The following is a 21,031-nucleotide window of genomic DNA, read 5'->3' on the forward strand; positions in this document are numbered from 1 at the left end:
CCCCTCCGTCTGCCAAGCATCACCGTGGTGAGGCGTCTGGCAAGGAGCCGATGGTGGTCGACGACGACGTTCCGGTCCCCGGGCAGAAGCTGGACTACACCGTGCCGCTCAAGGTTGATACCCACCTGAAGGAGCCGCTGGATGTCATTTGCACCAGCAATCCAGATGAAGCCAAAAAGAGGATCCGCGAGATCAGGAAGAGGCTCGGCGGCATGCTTCCTCGGTCGATCGGCGTTGATGTCGAGTATACCAGCGAAGAGGAACCTCCGCAAATGGCTGCAGTTCTGCAGTTATGCGTGGAGGATCTCTGCCTGGTATACCACATCACCGCGGCAACCAAATGGTAAAAAGATCCAATTCTGAAGTTTCTGAAGTTCTGAAGTTTCTGTCTAATTAGTAGTTTCTGAAGTTTCTGTAGTTCTGAAGTTTCTGAAGTTTCTGCAGTTCTGAAGTTTTTGAAGTTTCTGAAGTAGATGCAATAGTTCTGAAGTAGATGCAATACTAGTTCTGAAGTTCTGAAGTTTCGGAACTGGCTGTACTAGTGTAGTTTCTGAAGTAGATGAATTTGATGCACCAGATTAATTTGATGCAGGCCCAAGGAACTCCGCCCGCTCCTGCAGGAGAAGGAGCTGTACACCTTTGTTGGCTTTTGCATTGGAGGTGACAAGGAGAAGCTGAAGTTGTCTGGTTTGGAGATCAACCCCGACAAGTTCGTCGACATGCAGCGCCAATGGAGAGTTCCAAACAATGGAAAGAGGTGGCAGTCTTTGGCTGAGTTTGCAGCCAGCCTCATCCACCCATCCTACAAGAAAATGAAGCAGAAGATCAACAATGAAGAGGACCACAAACTATGGGGGATCAGCCCACTGCCAAAGTACCTCATCAAGTATGCAGCGAAAGATGCGTACGTCACCTACGAGGCATGGAAGAAAATCGAAACCACCAGAGAAGGTTTCAAGCAATGGCGAGAGGCGGAGGAGCATTGGGATGACCCCTACTAGCTACTTGGGACAATGAGTTGCTTGTGCTTGTGCTTGTGCTATTATGTGTCTCAGTTTGTAGTTATGTGGTTGAACAAGTTTGCTTTTGTTATGTTGAACAAGTTTGTAGTTATGTGTCTCAGTGATCATTTTGAAGATGCTTTTTTGAACTGGATTTTGATGGAGCTGTTGTTTCAGAGCTGTTTTTGTCAGTGAGCATTTTGATCTTGTTTTCATCCATTTTGATGTTCAAAAAAATCATCAAACCAGTCAAGTATCAAACACACAACTCGCTGACAAGTTGTCCCCACGCTGTCAAATAGGTCCCACCTGTAAGTGAATTGGTCCCACTTGTCAATGAGTTAAGACAGCTACTGGATTTTTTTTCCAGAAACTACTACTGGATAAATCCAACACCCTGTCCTCCTGGGCATTGAGAAGTTGATGGACATCTTCAACTAGTTTGTCATAGTTGGCATCCAGATTCCTTATCCCTTCTTTAAGGTGGTGGATAGTAAGTGAACTTTCCAGGTTATCCTTCCTCCTAGCAGTCCTGTTGTCTTCAAACATTTCCCAAAGCTTCAACAATGCATTTTGCATTGTGGGAGGCCACCCTGGGTCAACCCAAGCAAGGAAACCACAATTGACAGCTTCCTGCAATATAGCAAACACTTATATTGTTACTCTCTGAAGAATTACCATTATGAAAGGGCACTTTTAAAAAATGAACTAACAACTACAGAACTACAACCTATACATGTGGCCAACTAAACAATGCTACTTCAACTGCAACCTATACTGCCTCAATTAAAATTTAGCAACTACACTGCCAACTAAGTGGCCAACTAAACAATGCTACTTCAACTGCAACCTATACTGCCTCAACCTATACATGTGGCCAACAATTTGCTTCATCATCAGTACTAGTGAACACAGCCAACTAAGCTGCTGCCCATATACATATTACAGTGAACATAAGCATTAAAACCATAATCATCAGAACTACTAATAAATAACTAAACCATAAATATATTACAGTGAACAAAGCCAACTAAGCTATTGCAGTGAGCATGAGTACTAGAAGCATCAAAACCACTAAGTGGTAAACCATGTGCTTCATCATCAGTACTAAGAACTATATTACAACTAAATTACAGTGAACATAAATAGAGCATGAATCTTACAGGCTGAGCACAAACTAGAAACCTCCTGCCCGTCTCAAATGATTCAAAAGCTACACGGCGCTCAGTTGGCAGCTGATGCTCCACGCAGAGCCCCTCTGGTGCATTCTCCAAGCCATTGTAGTCTTGGTCTTCAATGCTAGCAGGAATCTACAGAGAGCAAATCCTCAAATCAGAAAACCAGATCATCAAATCCGCAAATCCCCAAATCACCTAACCCTAACCCTAGCTCTACCACTGACCTGATAATGCATCCCGTCGTCGTCGGAGGAGATCTGCAGGCCGGACAAGTCGTCGCTGCTCTCATCCTCGAAGACTGTTGAGGATATAACCCTTAGAGTCACCCGCCAGGAGGGACCGGGTTACTCATAATGGTCATCACGCGAAGCCCAGTACCGAGCTTGAAGACGGCGGGTCAATGATGGGCCTAAGACCCGGAGATTGCTTAAGGCCCGTAGTGATAAACCGTCGTATGACAAGACTTGTAGTGTAAGGCAAGAATAGTTGAGAGTCCGAGCCGGACACTCTTATGAGCCGGCCGGGACTCTGAGAGCCGCTGGGCGTCAACCTCTCTATATAAAGGGACGACCCGGCGGCGGTTTAGGGATGAGTAAGATCTCGTCGAGAGCCAGGCATAGCAATTAAGCTCCCTGGTCATCGAAACCATAATCAATACCACCTCAACTGGACGTAGGCTTTTACCTTCACCGTAAGGGGCCGAACCAGAATAAACCCCGTGTTCCTTGTCCCGTTTAACCCTTTAAGCTTCCTAGTTGTGATGGCTCCACGACTAAGTCCTAGCTCGAGGACATCTGCCGTGACAATTCCACGACAGTTGGCGCCCACCGTGGGGCCAGCGCACGGTGGATTTGAGTTCTTGAAGGGCAGCTTCGAAGGGCTCAAGGGATACGCTGTGGGCCGGATGACCAAGAGTCGTTGCGGCAAGCTCTACATCGACGATGCAAACTGGGGCCCCGACGCCGGCTCAATTGAGTACGGGTACCGGGTCCCCTTTGGCGGAATTCATGTCTTCATTGGAAAGATTGGTGAGCCGGGCCCTGAGCCGGATCTCTGCGCCGATCTCATCGAGACGGCTCAGCGTGCACGACCCGCCCGGGCTCTACCCGCCTTGAAGCATGCTTTTGTGGGATGTGTTCATGGAGGACTCTCTGAAGGGTCTGGATCTGGCGATGAGACGGCTGCCGGCTCTGACGGCGAGTCGTCTACGGATGAGTCAAATTCGTTGTATCAACTTCAGGACGGCAGGCTCAGGGGTTGTTCCGATGGCGACAGCATTCCGGACCCTTTTGAACCGCCGAGCCGGGTTGGAATCTTCATGGCCGGCGCGCAACCTGTTCAAAACCCCGCCTCCGGGTCAGGAAGCCCGGTGCCTTCACCGGCTCAGGTGCTGATGGATCTCACAGACAAGCTGACGGTCCTGTTGACCGCTACGGTGGCTCCGGCGGATCAAGTTCAGCATGACGCGGAGGTGGCACAGTTAAAGTTGGATCTAGCAAAGGCCAAGGAGGATCTGGCGGCGGAGGGGATCAAGATGGCTGCAGAGAGGGCGGCTCTCGACGTCCAGACTCAGCTGATTCAGGCACAGTCCTTCCGGCTCACGATGGATCAAAACGCATCCAATGAGGTCATGAGATGGAGGCATCAAAAGGCCCAATCTCGACTCCCTCCGGTTTACGATCCTCGAAATCTCTTCAACACACCGGGTGCAGGGTCTAGTAACCCACCAGAGATCATAGTGCCCGGGGCTGGAACAGCTATTCAGCCCCAAGTGATGGGGCCTCCCCGGGTGAACCCTGCCCCGCCTCGGTACGTGGCAATACCACCGGGTCACTATGCCAACCCGCTGGAAAACATGGTTGCCGCGGCGGCACGGCTGGCGGCTCTCCCAATTGATGGCGACTCTCCAACGGCTGTTGAAACCCGCCGGGTCAGAGAACTCCTTCAGACAGCTCTGGCGCAGCAAGAGGCGTACTCTTATAGCCGGGACAGGGTCCATTCAACCCCTCGTCCAGGACGGAGCCCGAGTTATAGCAGACACATGGTCTCAGCGACCGGCTCAAGTAATGTCCGACGCCGTGACTTGCCACCTGGCCACGGCCCGGCTCATAACGGGGCCTTTCACGCAGCAGACCAAGACAGAGCACGGCAAGAGGCGGAGCAGGTGCCTCAGTTGACGGCTTACCAGGCACCCCCGGCTTATCCGACGGCTTCCGTCGACGTGGGTATCCCTACGAGGACTGGAGGTGTCCCTTGTTTAGTGCCGGCTCTCCGCAATGAACGTCTACCCAAGGACTTCAAAGGGCCTAGGAAGGTGCCTAATTACACGGCTGATTTACAACCCGGAGCCTGGATCGAGAGTTACGAGATGGCCATGGAATTGCTGGAGGTCAGCGAAGCGGCGATGGCCAAGTACTTCACCATGATGTTAGATGGGACTGCCCGCACTTGGTTGAAAGGGCTGCCGCCGAATTCTATCGGGTCTTGGGCTGAGCTGAAAGCCCGGTTCATTCAAAACTTCAAAGATACATGTAGGCAGTCTATGTCAATTGTGGATTTGACTAACTGTAAACAGCAGGAGGGTGAGTCTATGACACATTGGGTTCGCCGGGTCAAAGAGATAATACATTCATCTGATAAGATGGATGCCGGCTCTGCAGTCTTAATGTTGGAGCAGAATTGTTGTTTCCTGCCCCTGAACATGAAACTCGGGCGGCTCAAGCGCGACTGCAATGATATGGGTACGCTGATGGCGGCTCTCGTCAAGTACGCCGACTCTGATAGTACCAAGGACCCCGCTTCAGATGATGAAAGGACAGGGAAGGGAAAAAAGAACGGCAATGGCAAGGGTCCTCAGCATAACCCGGCAAACCAAGGAGGTAGCAAGCGTAAGGCTGATGGCAGCATGGAGTTTGTGGCCAATGCCAGCTCACGGGGTAACAACCAGCGACGTAAAGGGAGGCCACCTCCCCGAGCCGGCGGTTCAGGCCCAACGCTTGAGCAGTTGTTGAATGAGCCTTGTCCAAGGCATGGCTCCAGGGAGAAGCCAGCTACTCATTTATGGAAAGATTGCGCAATCATGAAAGCCTTTAAGAATTCCAATGCCTTTAATGGCAATAATGGCTCCGGCGGCGGCTCAGGCGCTGGCGGTTTTATGGCCCGGGCGGCGGCTCAAATTCCAATCCTCAGAATGTTCAAGGGGGCTTTAATCAGCAGTCCAGCCAGGGCCATCAACAGCAACAGGGGGATACCAGACCAATCCAAAGCAGCTCAATGGTGGACAGTACCATGTGTTTACCACCAGTCTGTGTAAGCGAGATCAGAAGCTTCACAAGAGGGCTGTGAATGCTGTTGAGCCGGCGGTTCCACGCTATTTAAGATGGTCTGAGCAGCCTATTGTGTGAAGTAGGGAGGATCACCCTCCCCGGGTTGGTAATCCAGGTCACTTGGCCCTGGTGGTGGCTCCTCAGGTGGGAGGATATAAGTTCACTAAGGTGCTCATGGACGGAGGCAGCATCATCAACATCCTCTATTATGAGACCTTCCGTCATATGGGGTTGATTGATAAGAACCTCAGCCAGTCCAATACTGTTTTCCATGGTGTGGTGCCAGGTAAGTCGGCTTATCCAGTTGGTAAGATCGAATTGGAAGTGGCCTTTGGAGATGAGTACAACTACAGGGTGGAAAAATTGACCTTTGAGGTGGTCAAGATAAGAAGCCCGTATCATGCCATATTTGGGCGGCCGGCTTACGCCAAGTTCATGGCACGACCGTGTTACATATACCTACAGCTCAAGATGCCGGGTCACAATGGGACCATTACGGTTCATGGTAGCCGAAGGATAGCCTTGGAGTGTGAGGAAGGTGACGCGGCTTATGCATAATCTGTTTGTGCAACAGAGGAGCTGAAGTTTTACAAGGATAATGTTGACCCAACAGATATGACATCTCTGAAAAAGCCGACCACGGAGCATGAGCCGGCAATGAAATTTAAGTCAGCTGATGAGACTAAACTTGTTGATTTCGTTCCAGGTGACTCATCTCAGCAGTTTAGCATCAGTGCCAATTTGGATCCAAAATAGGAAAGCGCGCTCATCGAGTTCATCCGTGAGAACAGGGACATCTTTGCATGGAAACCTTCTGACATGCCAGGTGTACCTAGAGAACTCACTGAGCACACTCTCAATGTTGATCCGAAATTTAAGCCGGTCAGGCAATTCCTTCGGCGGTTTAATGAAGAGAGGCGGAAAGCCATTGGTGAGGAGGTGGCCCAGAGTGGTTAGCTAACCCGGTGCTCGTGATCAAGAAGAATGGCACCTGGCGGATGTGTGTGGACTACACGGACTTAAACAAGGCATGCCTGGCTGATCCTTTTGCCCTCCCCCGTATTGATCAAATCAATTATGCTACGGCGGGTTGCGAGCGCTTAAGTTTCTTGGATGCTTCTGGATACCATCAGATTAAAATGGCAGTTAAAGACCAGGAGAAAACGACGTTCATCACGCCCTTTGGAGCCTTCTGTTATGTGTCTATGCCTTTTGGACTCAAGAGTGCACAGGCGACTTATCAGCGTTGCGTGCAGAACTATCTTCATAACCAGATTGGGCGCAATGTTCATGCCTATGTGGATGATATTGTGGTTAAGTCCAGGGAGAAGGAAACCTTGATAGATGATCTGAGGGAAACCTTGATAGATGATCTGAGGGAAACCTTTGATAATCTCCGGGTCTACAAGATGATGCTTAACCCGGCCAAGTGTGTTTTTGGTGTTCCTGCAGGCAAACTCTTGGGTTTTCTGGTTTCTCATAGAGGCATTGAAGCTAACCCGGAGAAGATCAAGGCAATCACCTCTCTAGCTAAGCCGGCGTGTATAAACGACGTCCAGCGCCTGGCGGGTCGTATCGCTGCTTTAAGCCGGTTTATAAGCCGTTTGGGTGAGAAGGCCATGCCACTGTACCAGTTGATGAAGAAAACTGATGACTTTATCTGGAATGATGCTGCTAATGCTGCTTTTGAGGATTTGAAGAGACAGCTGGCTGAGCCCCCAGTCCTTGCTGCTCCGGTTGACAAGGAGCCCTTATTACTGTATGTAGCTGCCAACACACGAGCCGTCAGTGTGGCTGTGGTGGTGGAGCGCAAGGAAGAGGGTAAGGAATATCCGGTTCAGCGGCCGGTTTATTACATCAGTGAAGTGCTCATCGAGTCCAAACAGCGGTATCCACATTGGCAGAAGCTTGTTTATGGTGTGTTCATGGCAAGCCGGAAGCTTAAGCACTATTTTCAGGGCCACCCCATTACGGTGGTTAGTTCTGCTCCCCTTGGAGATATCATCCAAAACAGAGAAGCCACAGGGAGAGTGGCTAAGTGGGCTATAGAACTTGGGCCTCATGGTCTGAAATACGTACCACGCACTGTTGTTAAATCTCAAGCTTTGGTGGATTTCATCAACGATTGGACAGAGCTACAGGTACCTGAAGAAAAGCCGGATAATGCATATTGGACTATTCACTTTGATGGGTCTAGGAAATTGGAAGGCTCGGGGGCTGGAGTTGTATTAGCTTCCCCTAAGGGTGACAAGTTTCATTATGTGCTACGGTTGATGTTTCCTTGCACCAACAATGCGGCTGAGTACGAGGCCTTGCTCCATGGTCTTCGGATGGCTAAGGAGATGAGCTTGAGCCGGGTAAGGTGCTTCGGCGACTCATACTTAGTGGCTCAACAAGTATCAGGCAAGTGGGATTCCAAGGACCCTCTCATGGCGGCTTATCGCCGTGAAGTTGATGCCATTGCTGGACACTTTCAGGGCTATCAAGTAGAGCACATCGATCGCAGGAAGAACGAGGCGGCTGATGCATTAAGCCGGCTGGGCTCTCAGCGAAAACCGGTGCCGCCTAATACTTTCTTGGACATCCTACACAACCCTTCTGTCAAGTTACCTACAGAGGAAGGCTTGGCTGTTCCTGACCCGGAGGCACAGTTGGTGGCGGCCCTCCGCGTCACCCCAGATTGGACAGTACCATACTTGGCTTACATGACCCGGGGAGATTTGCCTGAAGATGAAACTTTGGCCAGACAAATAATCCGGCGGTCTAAGTCAATGGTTGTTTTCAATGGAGAGCTGCATCGCCGCAGTGTTACGGGAGCGTTCCAGCGTTGTGTTTCCCCTGAGGAGGGTCAAGAAATCTTACCTGAGATTCACGAAGGGGATTGTGGCCATCATGCCGGTTCAAAATCCCTTGTGGCCAAGGCTCTTCGTCATGGTTTTTATTGGCTGACGGCTCATGCTGACGCGGAGGACTTAGTCAGTAAATGTGATGGTTCCAGAGATTCTCGCGACGGGCTCATGTGCCGGCTCAGGAGCTGAGGATGATTCCAATTACTTGGCCATTTGCGGTCAGGGGGCTCGATATGGTTGGGCCTTTTAGAAGGTCCAAGGATAAGAAGACCCACCTCTTGGTGGCAGTTGACAAATTCACAAAGTGGGTTAAAGCAGAGCCAGTTAGCAAGTGTGATGCAGCCACGGTGGTTCAGTTCATGAAAAGGGTGATATTTCGCTTTGGCTTTCCACACAACATTATAACTGACAATGGTACCAATCTGTCTAAAGGCGCCATGGAGGAGTTTTGTCAACGGGAGCATATTCGACTTGATGTTTCATCAGTGGCTCATCCTCAATCCAATGGTCAAGCTGAGAGAGCTAATCAGGAGATTTTGAAGGGCATTAAGCCCCGGCTTTTAGTCCCTTTGCAACGGACGCCGGGTTGTTGGGTGGAGGAGCTACCCTCCGTGTTATGGAGCATCAATACTACTCCTAACAGGTCTACGGGTTACACGCCCTTCTTCATGGTTTATGGAGCGGAAGCAGTCCTCCCCAGTGACATCCGTCATGACTTGCCTCGAGTGGCGGCTTATGTTGAGGCGGATAATGAACATGCGCGCCAAGATGCTCTTGACCTGTTGGACGAACAGCGTGACGTGGCAGCAGCTCGTTCAGCGATTTACCAACAAGACCTGCGCCGTTATCACAGTCACCAGGTTAGGTCCCGGGTCTTCCAGGAAGGTGACCTGGTGCTCCGGCTCATCCAAGATCAAACAGATGCACACAAGCTATCCCCGCCTTGGGAAGGGCCCTTTGTGGTCAGCAAGAACTTGCACAACGGGTCATACTACCTTATTGACGTTCGGGAGCATAAAGATTCACGCAAGTCGGAGGAAGAAACCCGTCGGCCGTGGAACATAGCTCAGCTTCGGCCTTATTACACTTGAGCCACCGGCTCTCATAATGTACATATTTCTATAGCCATGTATATATTATGTTAAATAATAAAGCAAGACCTCTGTCCTTTTCTCCTCCAAAGGTAAACGTATTATTTCCATTACACCATCACATGGTCACTTGGAGGTGGATCCGGCTTATGATCGTATTCGAATCTAGCCGTAAGCAATATAATCACCTGGGGGCTTCCTGTTCAAACATAGGTCGTATTCGAACCAAAGAGAACATAGCTATCGGTACCCACTTGATTGGCAAAGTGCCGAGCTCATTGGGGAGTTTTCTTTGATCATATTTGAATCATAGCTCAACCCCCTTTGGGAACCGACGTGGATCGTATTCGAATCAGCGTCGTTAAACAATTCTTAAGGTCATTTGGGGGCTTCCTGTTCAAACATGGGTCGTATTCGAACCAAAGAGAACATAGCTGTCGGTACCCTCTTGATTGGCATCGCCAAAGCCACTGGGGGCTATATGATCGCATTCAAATCTTAGCTTAACCCCTTTGCGACGGTTCTCTGGTCGTATTCGAACCGGAAGCCCCTAAAGTCTTTGATCTTCTGACTTACAACAAGTTCTGTTGGTCACATCAACAGTGTGCAAGGCCGGCTTTTATTTTTGCCGACTTAATTTTGATTCACAACGTTGATAAGCACATAGTAAGTATTCTTGATGCTAGTAAACCGGAATTGAGATCTTCATCTCATTATTCGGGTTACATAAACCGGAAGCATACTTGAAGGCTTGTAAGTATGCAATCATGGTTACATCAAAGACATAATTGAGGGCCAGTCTTTAGTGACTTTGGTTCATATTCCGGGTTATATATATAAGGTCTATGATTCTCAGTGCGGTAAGCCGCCTAGAGACTTGTGACTTGTTTTCTATGCAGGATGGTTAAAGATAGCTATTCGCGCTTAAGGAAAATAACTGATCAATTATAACCCGGAGGAATAAGAAGAAGCAGCTTCAATGGAGTTAAGCATTCAACACGTGCACGATGGCACGACAAAATTAAGTGTTTATCTTACTCTATTACAAGACTCCCCGAGTCCAAAAGGTGAGGCATTGCTCTAAGGTGCAACCATAAGCCGTCTAAAGATCAAGGTGCTTGTGGAGTCGAAGCTTCCGGCTCATCCCTCTCCGCTCCTCCGGCTGTTCCCATGACCTGGAAGGTTGACGATTTCCAGTCAATGCCGCTCAAATCTTCAAATTGAGCCTCCTCGTCAATTAACCCGGCCGGGTCAATTTCTGGGGCAAAGGTGTGCTTACGAGTCGGCGGGACCAAGCTGATGGCTTCATAACGCGGAGGGGGTATCCTCTGATTCTCTGCGTCGTAGCCCGGCTGGTACTTGGTAAGGTCGGTGTCATTCCCAATCAGGGTGGTCACCGGGCGCACGATCTTCACACAGGCAGCAAAGTCTTTTTGGTCGAAGGGGTGCCGTCTTCCTTCAGGCTGGGGTGTCCAAGTGCGATGTCAGCTGGGTCTAGCTCTGGAAGGAAAGCCTTGGCCCGACTCAGAGCAGCTATGGCTTCGGCTCTTGTAGAGGCCCGTCGCAGCTCTTGGAAACGCTGAGGAAGAACGGCAAGCCGGTGAAGTATGTCCGCCAGGTGAGTCAAAACCTCATTGGACAGGGCCACAACGGCCAAGGCGCGCTGTGACCCAGTGTAGAGTTGCTCCACCAAAGTGTACACGGCCTTCAGCTTGGTCAGCACATTTTGATTGAGGTTGGCGCTTCTGGGACCTGCTTTACAACGTCAGGTAAGCCGCTAGCAATGATGGGACTTATGAGACATAGAGAATGTAAACTTGTTGAAAGTCTGCATAATGACTTACCAAAGATTGTGGCGACCATCTGTGACACATGGCGCTTTAAGCCGGAGAGTTCGGCGGTTCTCTCCGTCAGAGCTGCCTCCGCCTGTTCGGCCCGGCTGACCAGAGCAGCCTTCTCTTCGGCCCAAGTCTTCCTTTCGGTTTCAAACTTCTTCTTCAGCTTCTCTTGAGCAGCAACACTTGACTCAAATTTAGCGTTGGCCTTCCGGGTCTTAGTTTCCTGAGTCTTCAGACGGTTCTTCAGCTCAGAGATATCAGCTTCAAATTTCTTGCACTACTAGGAAAAGGCCTACTAATGGCGCACCTAATTTGGACATTAATGGCGCATTAGTGGTGCGCCATTAGTAGCACGCCATTAGTATCTGGTATACTAATGGCGCACCCCAGATGCGCCATTAGTATGCCTCCCAGGGGGCCATCTATACCCAGGTGCTTTGGCATACTAATGGCGCACAACAACTGGATGCGCCATTAGTAACTTCGGCATACTAATGGCGCACTGTTTAGTGATGCGCCATTAGTATCCTCTGGCATACTAATGGCGCACTATGATGTGATGCGCCATTAGTATGAATATTAGGTTTTTTTTATTTTTTTATTTTCTGTTTTTTGCACAGGTTACAAAATGTATAATTGGACAAAATATAGACAGCACACATCAACAACAGATTCATCAAATACAATAGAAGATTAGTCTCTGAGTACAATTCATTATTTTAGTCTCCGAATACAATTCATCATATTAGTCTCCGAATTGAAAAGACCGAACAAAGATAGAACATTATATTACAAGTCTCGAGACCGCGAGTTTGTCTTCACATTACAAGTCGATATCGATCATCTAAACTACCATCACATAGAAGAGAGCTGCGGTCATCACGATGAGCATCATCACGATGAGCATCATCACGATGAAACTCGTCTTCATCCGGTTCCTCCAACGCTCCCTCCCCTCTCCCGCTAGATAGCGGGCATATCTAGATTCGGCCTCGGCCCTAGTGGCGTACCCTTTGTAACTGTTACTGCTGAATCGGTGAACCTGTCTCCGACACTCCTCCCAGTCGTCGTAGACTCCGGGAACCTTACCCTTGTACACGACATACCACGGCATCGCTATGCAGTAGCCAAACGAAACGTTAGTACCAATTCACAGACAATACATAAGCAATATATAAGTATGCAACAGAACGATCGGAAGAGAAAAGCAAGACATTAATAGCATCGATTACATCTAAGTTGAAGGACTCTCGAAACCAAAGAGACATACTACAAGTTCATTAAAGTTTAATTACAACATGAGCCAATCGATGTTTCAGAACTAGACACAGCATCACTGCTTTCGACTCGACTCAAGTGACCGGAGTGTGGATGAAGCCGCCGTCTATCATGGGAGTCATGAAACAACGGGCGTTGTCAGCCTGCATTTGTAGGATTGTGTCGATGTCACTATTGGACGGTTGATTTCTGAGGTAGAACTGCCCCGAGGTACGAAGGACATCTTGATGGATGATTTCCGCAAACTCCGACTGGATGCGAAAGAATTCTTGTCTGATGTCCGCGTCCTGGATTGCCGACACGCTCGCGGCCCAATCTTTGAGTCTACTCGGTAGCAGTAGTTGATGATGGTCCCGTACGATCGCCCGCATGTGATGGATGGCGTAGTAGGCACCCTTCTGACCGCCAGGCGGCTGCTTGACGCAGCAGAACGTCGTATTGTGGGAGAACATGTGCTTGCCGTACTTACGAATAGGCCTGGTGAAGGTGCCTCCAGATTTGACGTAGCCGGGGAGAACATCATCAAGAACCTTCTTGACATTTGTGTAGTCTACGTTTGACTAACGGTCCGGGTCGAAATACGTGGCCATGGAATATTTGGGGCTTAGGAGGATGAGCGTGCAATGTGTGTCACTGCAGAAAACACGGAATGTTAAAAGAAAAACGATCGAAATCTAAGAATTCATATGTTACGGGGCGGTTGAGGGGAGGACTTACTCGGGAAAGTAAGGCACGAGGAAGTTGTCCTTATCTTGGTTTGCCAGAATGACGCCTTCGAGGTAAGAACTCGCGACTTGCCGGTCCCCAGCGCTGCCCAAGATCTTGGCACGCATGTAGAAGGGGTCGACTATCACGATGTCCGAGGTCTTGTCGCGAATGATCCGCATCTCCATACTCAGCAAAAATAGCCGAACGAAGGTGTAGTGCAGCGGATGAAGGTTCAACATAGCGTGGATGTCATCAAACCGCAGGACGATCGTACCCCCGATGGAGTTATCCACAAAGCCCTCGCCCTCTGGCACCTTGGCCGTGAAAACCGGGTATGCCACATCCTTCTCTCGGAGACGCCGCTTCTCCAAAGAAAGAACACTGTCATGCAGCCTCCGCATAGCACCGGTTGCAGCATCGAGCATATTTCTCGGTAGCATCGGCCTACCCGCCACATGCACCCTCCTCGAGATATCCGCAGTTGAAGGTGGCCCGTCCTGAGCACGGATCGTACTCGGTGCCGGCTGGCCCGCACCCTTGTTAGTCTTTATTTTGTGTGCCTTCTTCTTGATCTCCTGTAATGGGACCGAGTTCTGCTCACAGACCGCCTTCTTGAGTGTGTTGGGGCTGATCATATTTCGCACCTCGCCTATCTGAGGCTCGGTGAAGTCGGCAGCTGGAGGCGTCTCCTGAGAGCTGAACTGAAGACGACGCCTGTTGCCACTTGGCTTCTCCATGGTACCAGCTAGATCGCACACGTCTTTTGTTGGGTTGGGTTCTTGAGAAGGAGGCCCCATGAAGTCGCCACCGTCCCCATGATCGGCAAAGTACTGATCGACGTTGGCAAATGTATCGTTGTCGTCGTCGTTCTGATCCTGTGCCATATGCATGTTTGGATCCAGTGGCATAGGGATGTCCGGCACCGTTGCGGCGGTCTTGCCATGGGGCCGACATGGCGCCGGCACGACTGGCGGTGTTGTCTTTGGGGTGGTGTCCCCCGTCCCCAAACGAATCTGGCTCTTCGGCCAAAGCAGGGGCCAGCTCAGGCAGGCACTGAGGTTCATCACGTCATCATCGTCGGCCCCGATGGGTCGAATCGGAGGTAACACCTCGTCGCAGCCTGGCAGCACCCGAACCAGTTGAACCCTAAACAAGTTGGGTGGCATCTGGGTACCGTGGAACAAGGGGTTGCCCGGTTGAACGATTTTGCCCTTGGCGACATCGACCAACTCATTGTTCACGAAGTGCAGGAGAGTGCACGGAACGTCGGCGGCGCCCTGCGAAAACATGTAGGGCGTTAGGGATGCCCAGTCAAAGGCAAGGAGATGAAGTCCTCGGCCGAGAGAGGCTTAATTAGTTACCGTGATGATGGCGTCGAGCTCGGCTAATGTCGAGGCACCGCCAACGGCGGGCGTGCAGTTGACGGAGGGGCCGCTTGCTGCAGAGGTGCCGGCCGGCGTACACCCGGGTGCATTAAGCTCCCGTGCCGGCATCGGAGACACCAATGCCGGCTCCGCCGGAGACACCAATGGCCCCGCCATCGCGTTCTGCGAGTTGCTGGCCGTGAAGCTAGGAATCGGGGGCGGCCCCTGTTGGCCGCCCGCAATCCACGCATTAATCCCCTGGATCAAGGTAGGCACAATGGCGGTGGCATCAGTGGGGTCATCCTCGGCGGTACCATCAGTGGTCTCAGGATCGGTGGGGAAGGTGGCGTCCTCATACAAGTGAGGTTGTTCCTCCAGCTCCTGGGACAGCTTCCAGAATGGCTTGTCGACGCCCGAACCCCCGGCCTCATCGTTGTTGGCCATGTTTCTCTCTAAATAGGAACAAAGTTTGGTCAAAAAGTTGGTTATTGTCAAGGAACAAGATCATGGTCTCATCATGTAGGGTTTGTCGACACCGAGGCATCCTAAAAGCTAAGCTTTTATCATTGAGGGTTTTTCGACGCCGAGGCACCCTAAAAGCCTAAGCTTTCATCATTTCGGTTTTTATCGACACCGAGGCACCCTAAAAGCCATGCATTAGTCACAAGTACGCCGGGGCACTTGATCCTACTTAATTAACTACTAAGATACCCCGGCCCATGCATTAGCCACAAGTACCCCATATGTCCTATTTTTAGCAAAGTCATGCTAAAATTCACGGAAAATTTCAGCATGACCTTTGCTGAAAATAGGACATATGGAGTACCCGAATTTGCCGGAACAGGAGTTAATCGACATTCCGGCAAACTCAAGGGCCTCTCGGGTGGACAAGGCAAAAAAGGCCTCCATCACAACATGGAAAATACATTGGCATGTGAAGAGGTGAAACAATATATGCATCTCCAAGCAGTATCATATTTGTAATGACTAAAAATATTTACTTCAGGAAATATTTACTACTGTAGTTTCTGTTACAAACAAAAAAAAGACTGAAGTTTGTCCTAGCTATATTTCAGGATGATTTTTCAGTATCATATGAAGGCATTAGGCATTACAACAAAAGGAACAGAGCTGCTATATTTACAACATGCTTTGATACATACACCACAAAAGTCCAAAGAGTAACCACTTATTAGCTACCAGGAGTAAGTAACTAACTAAATACACTTCTATAACAAAATAAATCAGAAACTTAGTTTTCAGTGTAATGAAACTAATTTGGCGTTGTAGGTCTTGATATATTTTTCTTATGGACTTGGTCAAATTTGAATAAGGACAAAGCTAGAACTTCAATTAATTTGGAATGGAGAGAGTAATCCACAATAGATAAACTGAAGCATACTAAATGAAGACAAGCTCTTGGATGCTACACCTTAGTTTTAGAATAGACAAACAGACACGTTCTAACTTCTAATGGAAAACATGGTTAGATAGATGATTACAAATTGCACATGAAAGAACAGGGGTAAATATTGTTAACAGAAGACAGCCAAACAAATATATTGCTCTTTATGAGGTTATGAGGTTACAGAGTACAAACTTAACTTGAGAATGACAGTGTTCAAAATAGTCAATGAAAAATTCATCAGTACTGAACATAATTAACAGAAGTTATTTTGATGGTATATAAGAATATTTATGGAACAAACAACATAAAGATAGCTGCAATCTTAAACAAAAATCAAAGCACACTTGTCTGTAAAAAGCTAACAAACTATGTGATGCTTCCAGCTAATATGTTCAGAGAACAGGAGCATGAGAAAAAATAACAGAAACTATATGATTTAACTGGTTTCAAAACATGAAGTCCTAAAAGCTCTTGTTTTTGACTTTGCATCCATTGATAAAGAAGAATCAGAGTAGTGAGCAAGACTGTAAATGTTCTGAAAATTAAAAGAAAAGAGAGATTGCATGTTCATCTTAGCTGCAGTCCTGATCGTGAGAAGTACATCCTATACGTTTTACCAAGGGAATAGTAGGGATAACAGAAAGTCACTGTTGTCACTGTCCTAGTGAAGAATTTTGTGCTATCTACCTTCTTGGTTTACCCCCTAGTGCTTCGATACATATGCAATTACACAACTGATCAGTGAAAGACTAGAATAATAAAGCTACAGACATCTCAATGACATCATTTACTCAAACTGGGAACACAGCCCTAGGTTTTTGCGGTAATTAAACTGTTCCACAACTAAGTACAAGGAAATTCCCGCATTCCAGATAGGGCTTGAACTGTTGGCTAATCTTACCATGAGTATAGCCCATACATAAGGACCAATCTTGGCATCACAATCAACAAATACAGATGCCCTAAATACCTATAATCACCAAGATGAACACGAAATCATGATTAATAGGCTACTTAAGCAATTAATTTAGGGGACCAGTACTACGACCCTGTTACAGAGAGCAGAGAGGGAGAGGTCAAGGAGGGAGGAGCAGAGAGGGAGAGGTGGGAAATGGAGGCGGGGGTGATTTGGATGGGGTACCTGCGGGCGTAGAAGACGGGGGCGTCGTCGGGGACGAAGACGTCGACGCTGTGGATGTTGGTGGTGGTGCGATGAGGTCCGGGAGGCGACGAGGTCCGGGTGGTGGTGGTGCTCCGAGGAGACGAGGAGAGCGGCGCCGAGGAGACGAGGACGACGGGGCGGCGGGGCGGCGGCGTCGGGAGAGGAGAGGGCGGCGTCGCGGCGTCGGGGCGTCGCGGCGGAGACGAGGACGACGGGGCGGCGTCGAGGCGGCGGGGCAGCGGCGTCGGGAGAGGGGAGGGGAAGGGGATCGAGGGCGAGGGCGAGGGAGAGAGAGAGGGGATAGGTTTGGGCCGAGGATAGGCGAGGGCGAGGGCACAATACTAATGGCGCACCACCCCTCGGTGCGCCATAAGTACATCCATACTAATGGCGCACCTCACCCTGGTGCGCCATTAGTACTTATTTTTTTATTTCTGCTCGAGCCAACAGGTTATCTTCCACCTGACCCGATCCACACCAAGTTCCCTCTACTAGCTCGACTGGTCAGCAGCCAGTTCTCACACCAGGAGGTCCTGGGTTCGATTCCCAGGCTCCACAAATTTTTTGTATGCATTTAAAATGCTGTTTGATATTTATTTGTGTTTAAATATGTTCAAACTTGTTTAAATCATAACAGTAATATTTTTTTATAAGACAGTAATAATTATTTAAAAATATCATCAAACAGTAATGCCGGTGGAGCGGGGGAGGGTGCGCGGGGTGCGGGGGGCCGGTGGACCGGGGGGTGCTCGGCCGCGAGGGGGACCGGATCTGGCGAGGTGGGATAGCGATCGAGATGGAGGGGGATCGAGATCGAGTGTCCATGAAATTTAAAAATATTCATGATAGTTCAAAAAGTTCCCATGAAATACAATCGAGAAATGAAGGCTACGGTTTAAATACAATCGATCTTAGCTAGCTATCTGTTCACAATCTTCTTGCCCTTCTTTTTCGCAAATGGAGTTCTTCTGTGGAACGGGCGTCCTTTAGGTAGGGTGGTCCTGCTTCTTCTTGTGGTGTATGCTGCTACTTCATCATCGTCGTCATGTTCGATTCTCGGGTCGCCGTACTTGTCGAAGTCTTGCTCATTGGCTACTCCATCCATTCCGATGATCTTCCTTTTGCGTCTCCTCACGACAACATGACTGGGCTTTGACGGGTCGGTAATGAAGAAGCATTGGTCCACTTGGGAAGCCAGTACCCATGGCTCATTTTTCGCGGTGACGTTTGCGCCTGCGGTCTTGGATTTGGCTTCGGGTATAACAATGGTGGTGAAATACCGGTCTTCTTTTAGGACGCTCTTGGCCCATCTGACACGGAACATCGGGACCTTCTCTCCAGCGTAGCTCAGCTCCCAGATCTCCTCGATCCTTCCGTAGTATCTGTCCTTGTCGTTACCGGTGTAGGATTCCATCGTTACCCCAGAGTTCTGATAACCATCGCTCTTCATGTCCTTGGCCTCGGTGTAGAATGTGTAGCCGTTGATATCGTACGCCTCATAGGTCATCAGGTTGTGCTCGGTGCCCTGTGACAAGGCGAATATGAGTTGTTCTTCCGCGGAAGAATCCTCATGTAAAGGCGAATATGAGTTGTAGCGCGACTAGGTTTGCTCTTTCAAAGTCGGCGAGTCGACCCTCGAAGTCGACATGCATTTCGCGGCGACCCTCACGGTGACCCCATCCAGCGAGCCTGCCGAGGTGCCTGTTGACGGGCAGACCAACGGGGTTCTCGATGCCTAGATAATTCGTGCAGTAGGATATGCACTCTTCGGTCAGAAAGCCCCTGGCTATGCTTCCCTCTGGACGTGACATGTTGCGAACGTATCCTTTGATGACACCATTCATCCTTTCGAACGGCATCATGCTGTGCAGGAACGTCGGCCCGAGTTGGATGATATCGTCCACGATATGGACCACCAGATGCACCATAACGTCGAAGAATGCGGGCAGGAAGTACATCTCAAGCTCGCATAGTATCACCACGATCTCTTCCTGTAGCCTTCTGAGTTGCCTCACGCCAACAGACTTCCGAGAGATGACGTCGAAAAAGTTGCATAGGCCAAATAGCGTTTCACGGACGTGCGCGTCCATGATCCCACGGATTGCAACTGGAAGTATCTGCGTCATCAGCACGTGACAGTCGTGAGACTTCATCCCGCTGAACTTCAGCTTCGCTAGGTCTAGGTATCTGCTTATCTTCCCCGCGTAACCGTAAGGAAGTTTTACTCCTACGAGGCAGGTGAAAAACTGCTCGATCTCCTCCTGACTTAGAGTGAAGCACGCGGGAGGGTAGTCATTTCCGGTCTTCTTGGCCTTTTTGCCTTTGCGACGACTTTCCGTGTCCTGCTTTGCCTCATCATCATCATCATCATCATCATATATAGCGTGAAGCTCCTGCCTTATGCCCATTGATTTCAAGTCTGCCCTTGCTTTCGGCCCATCTTTGGTCCTCTCTGGCATGTTGAGCAGGGTACCAAGCAGACTCTCGCACACGTTCTTCGTGATATGCATGACATCAAGGCTGTGAGGCACACGGTGGATCTTCCAGTACGGCAAGTCCCAGAAAACAGACCTCGTTTTCCATACCTTCAGCAGCGGCTCTGGCGCCTTTCGCTTCTTTCCCGGCTCTGGCGCCTTTTGCTTCTTTCCCGGCAGTGGGCAGTCTTTCCAATTTTTCAACAGCTCGTCTATTTCCTCGCCGTTCCTCGTACGCGGGCGTCCTCGGGGTTCGGTTTCACCATCGAATAGATCCTTGCGTTTTCTCCACGGGTCATCGTCGCGAAGCCACCTTCGATGTCCCATGAACACGGTTTTCGAAGACCCGGGATCTCTATCTAGCTGGCGATACGTTGTGTCATCCATGCACCTGACGCATCCAGAAAATCCGTGGACCACCTGCCCCGCGACATATCCATAACCGAGATAGTCGTGCACCGTCGTGAGCAGCGCGGCTCTCATAGGGAAATATTCTTTCTCTGCGGCGTCCCACGTATTGGCTGGCGTTTTCCACATCGTGTCAAGCTCCTCTTTCAGCAGCCCCAGATACAGATTGATGTCGTTCCCTGGTTGTTTCGGTCCTTCGATTAGCATACTCATGTGAATGTACTTCCTCTTCATGCACAACCAGGGGGGAAGGTTGTACATCCACACAAACACAGGCCAGGTGCTATGTGTGCTTCTCTGGCTGCCAAACGGATTGACTCCATCGGTGCTCGCGCCCAGCACGATGTTCCTTGGATCGTTCCCAAATTCTAGGTCTTCGAAGTTCAACGCTTGCCACTGGCTCGCATCCTTAGGGTGACTCAGCATCTTGTCTTTTTTATCTATCTCCGGATCATTTGCGTCATCTTCTCGCTTCTTCTCCTCCCTATCCGCGTGCCAATGCAGGAGCTTTGCTACCTTAGGGTCCGCGAAATACCGCTGCAGACGAGGAGTGATCGGAAAGTACCACACCACTTTTCGAGGAGCTTTCTTCCTCTTCTTGTATCGAGTGACGTCGCACACCGGACATATGGTAGACTCCGCGTGCTCGTCCCGATAAATGATGCAATTGTTCATGCACACATGGTATTTCACGTGCGGTAAATCCAGAGGACACACGATTTTCTTCGTCTCCTCCAAACTGGTCGGGCACTTGTTCCCCTTGGGAAGACGTTCGTGCCAGAATGACATGTTCTCGTCGAAGCATGCGTCGGTCATTTTGTGTTTTACCTTCATCTCCAGAGCCATGAGCGTTACTTTCAGGCGGGTATCCTCGGGCCTGCATCCTTCATACAATGGAGTAACCGCGTCTAACTCAAGTTGATCCATCTTGGCTTTCTCTCGGGCG

General features: G+C 49.7%; 1 protein-coding gene across 1 annotated transcript; it reads right to left on the reverse strand.

Moving 5' to 3' along the window:
- Nucleotides 1-1,295: 1,295 nt before the first annotated feature.
- Nucleotides 1,296-11,308, reverse strand: LOC109754751 (uncharacterized). The gene is made up of 5 exons (XM_020313655.1): nt 11,290-11,308; nt 2,404-2,477; nt 2,165-2,311; nt 1,398-1,634; nt 1,296-1,310 (listed from the first exon to the last, which is right to left on the reverse strand). Exons 1-5 carry the CDS (start codon nt 11,306-11,308, stop codon nt 1,296-1,298), a joined length of 492 nt encoding a protein of 163 aa, XP_020169244.1.
- Between the last annotated feature and the right edge of the window lie 9,723 nt (nt 11,309-21,031).

This window comes from Aegilops tauschii, chromosome 2 (genome assembly GCF_002575655.3).
Source record: "Aegilops tauschii subsp. strangulata cultivar AL8/78 chromosome 2, Aet v6.0, whole genome shotgun sequence".
Lineage (NCBI taxonomy): Eukaryota > Viridiplantae > Streptophyta > Magnoliopsida > Poales > Poaceae > Aegilops > Aegilops tauschii.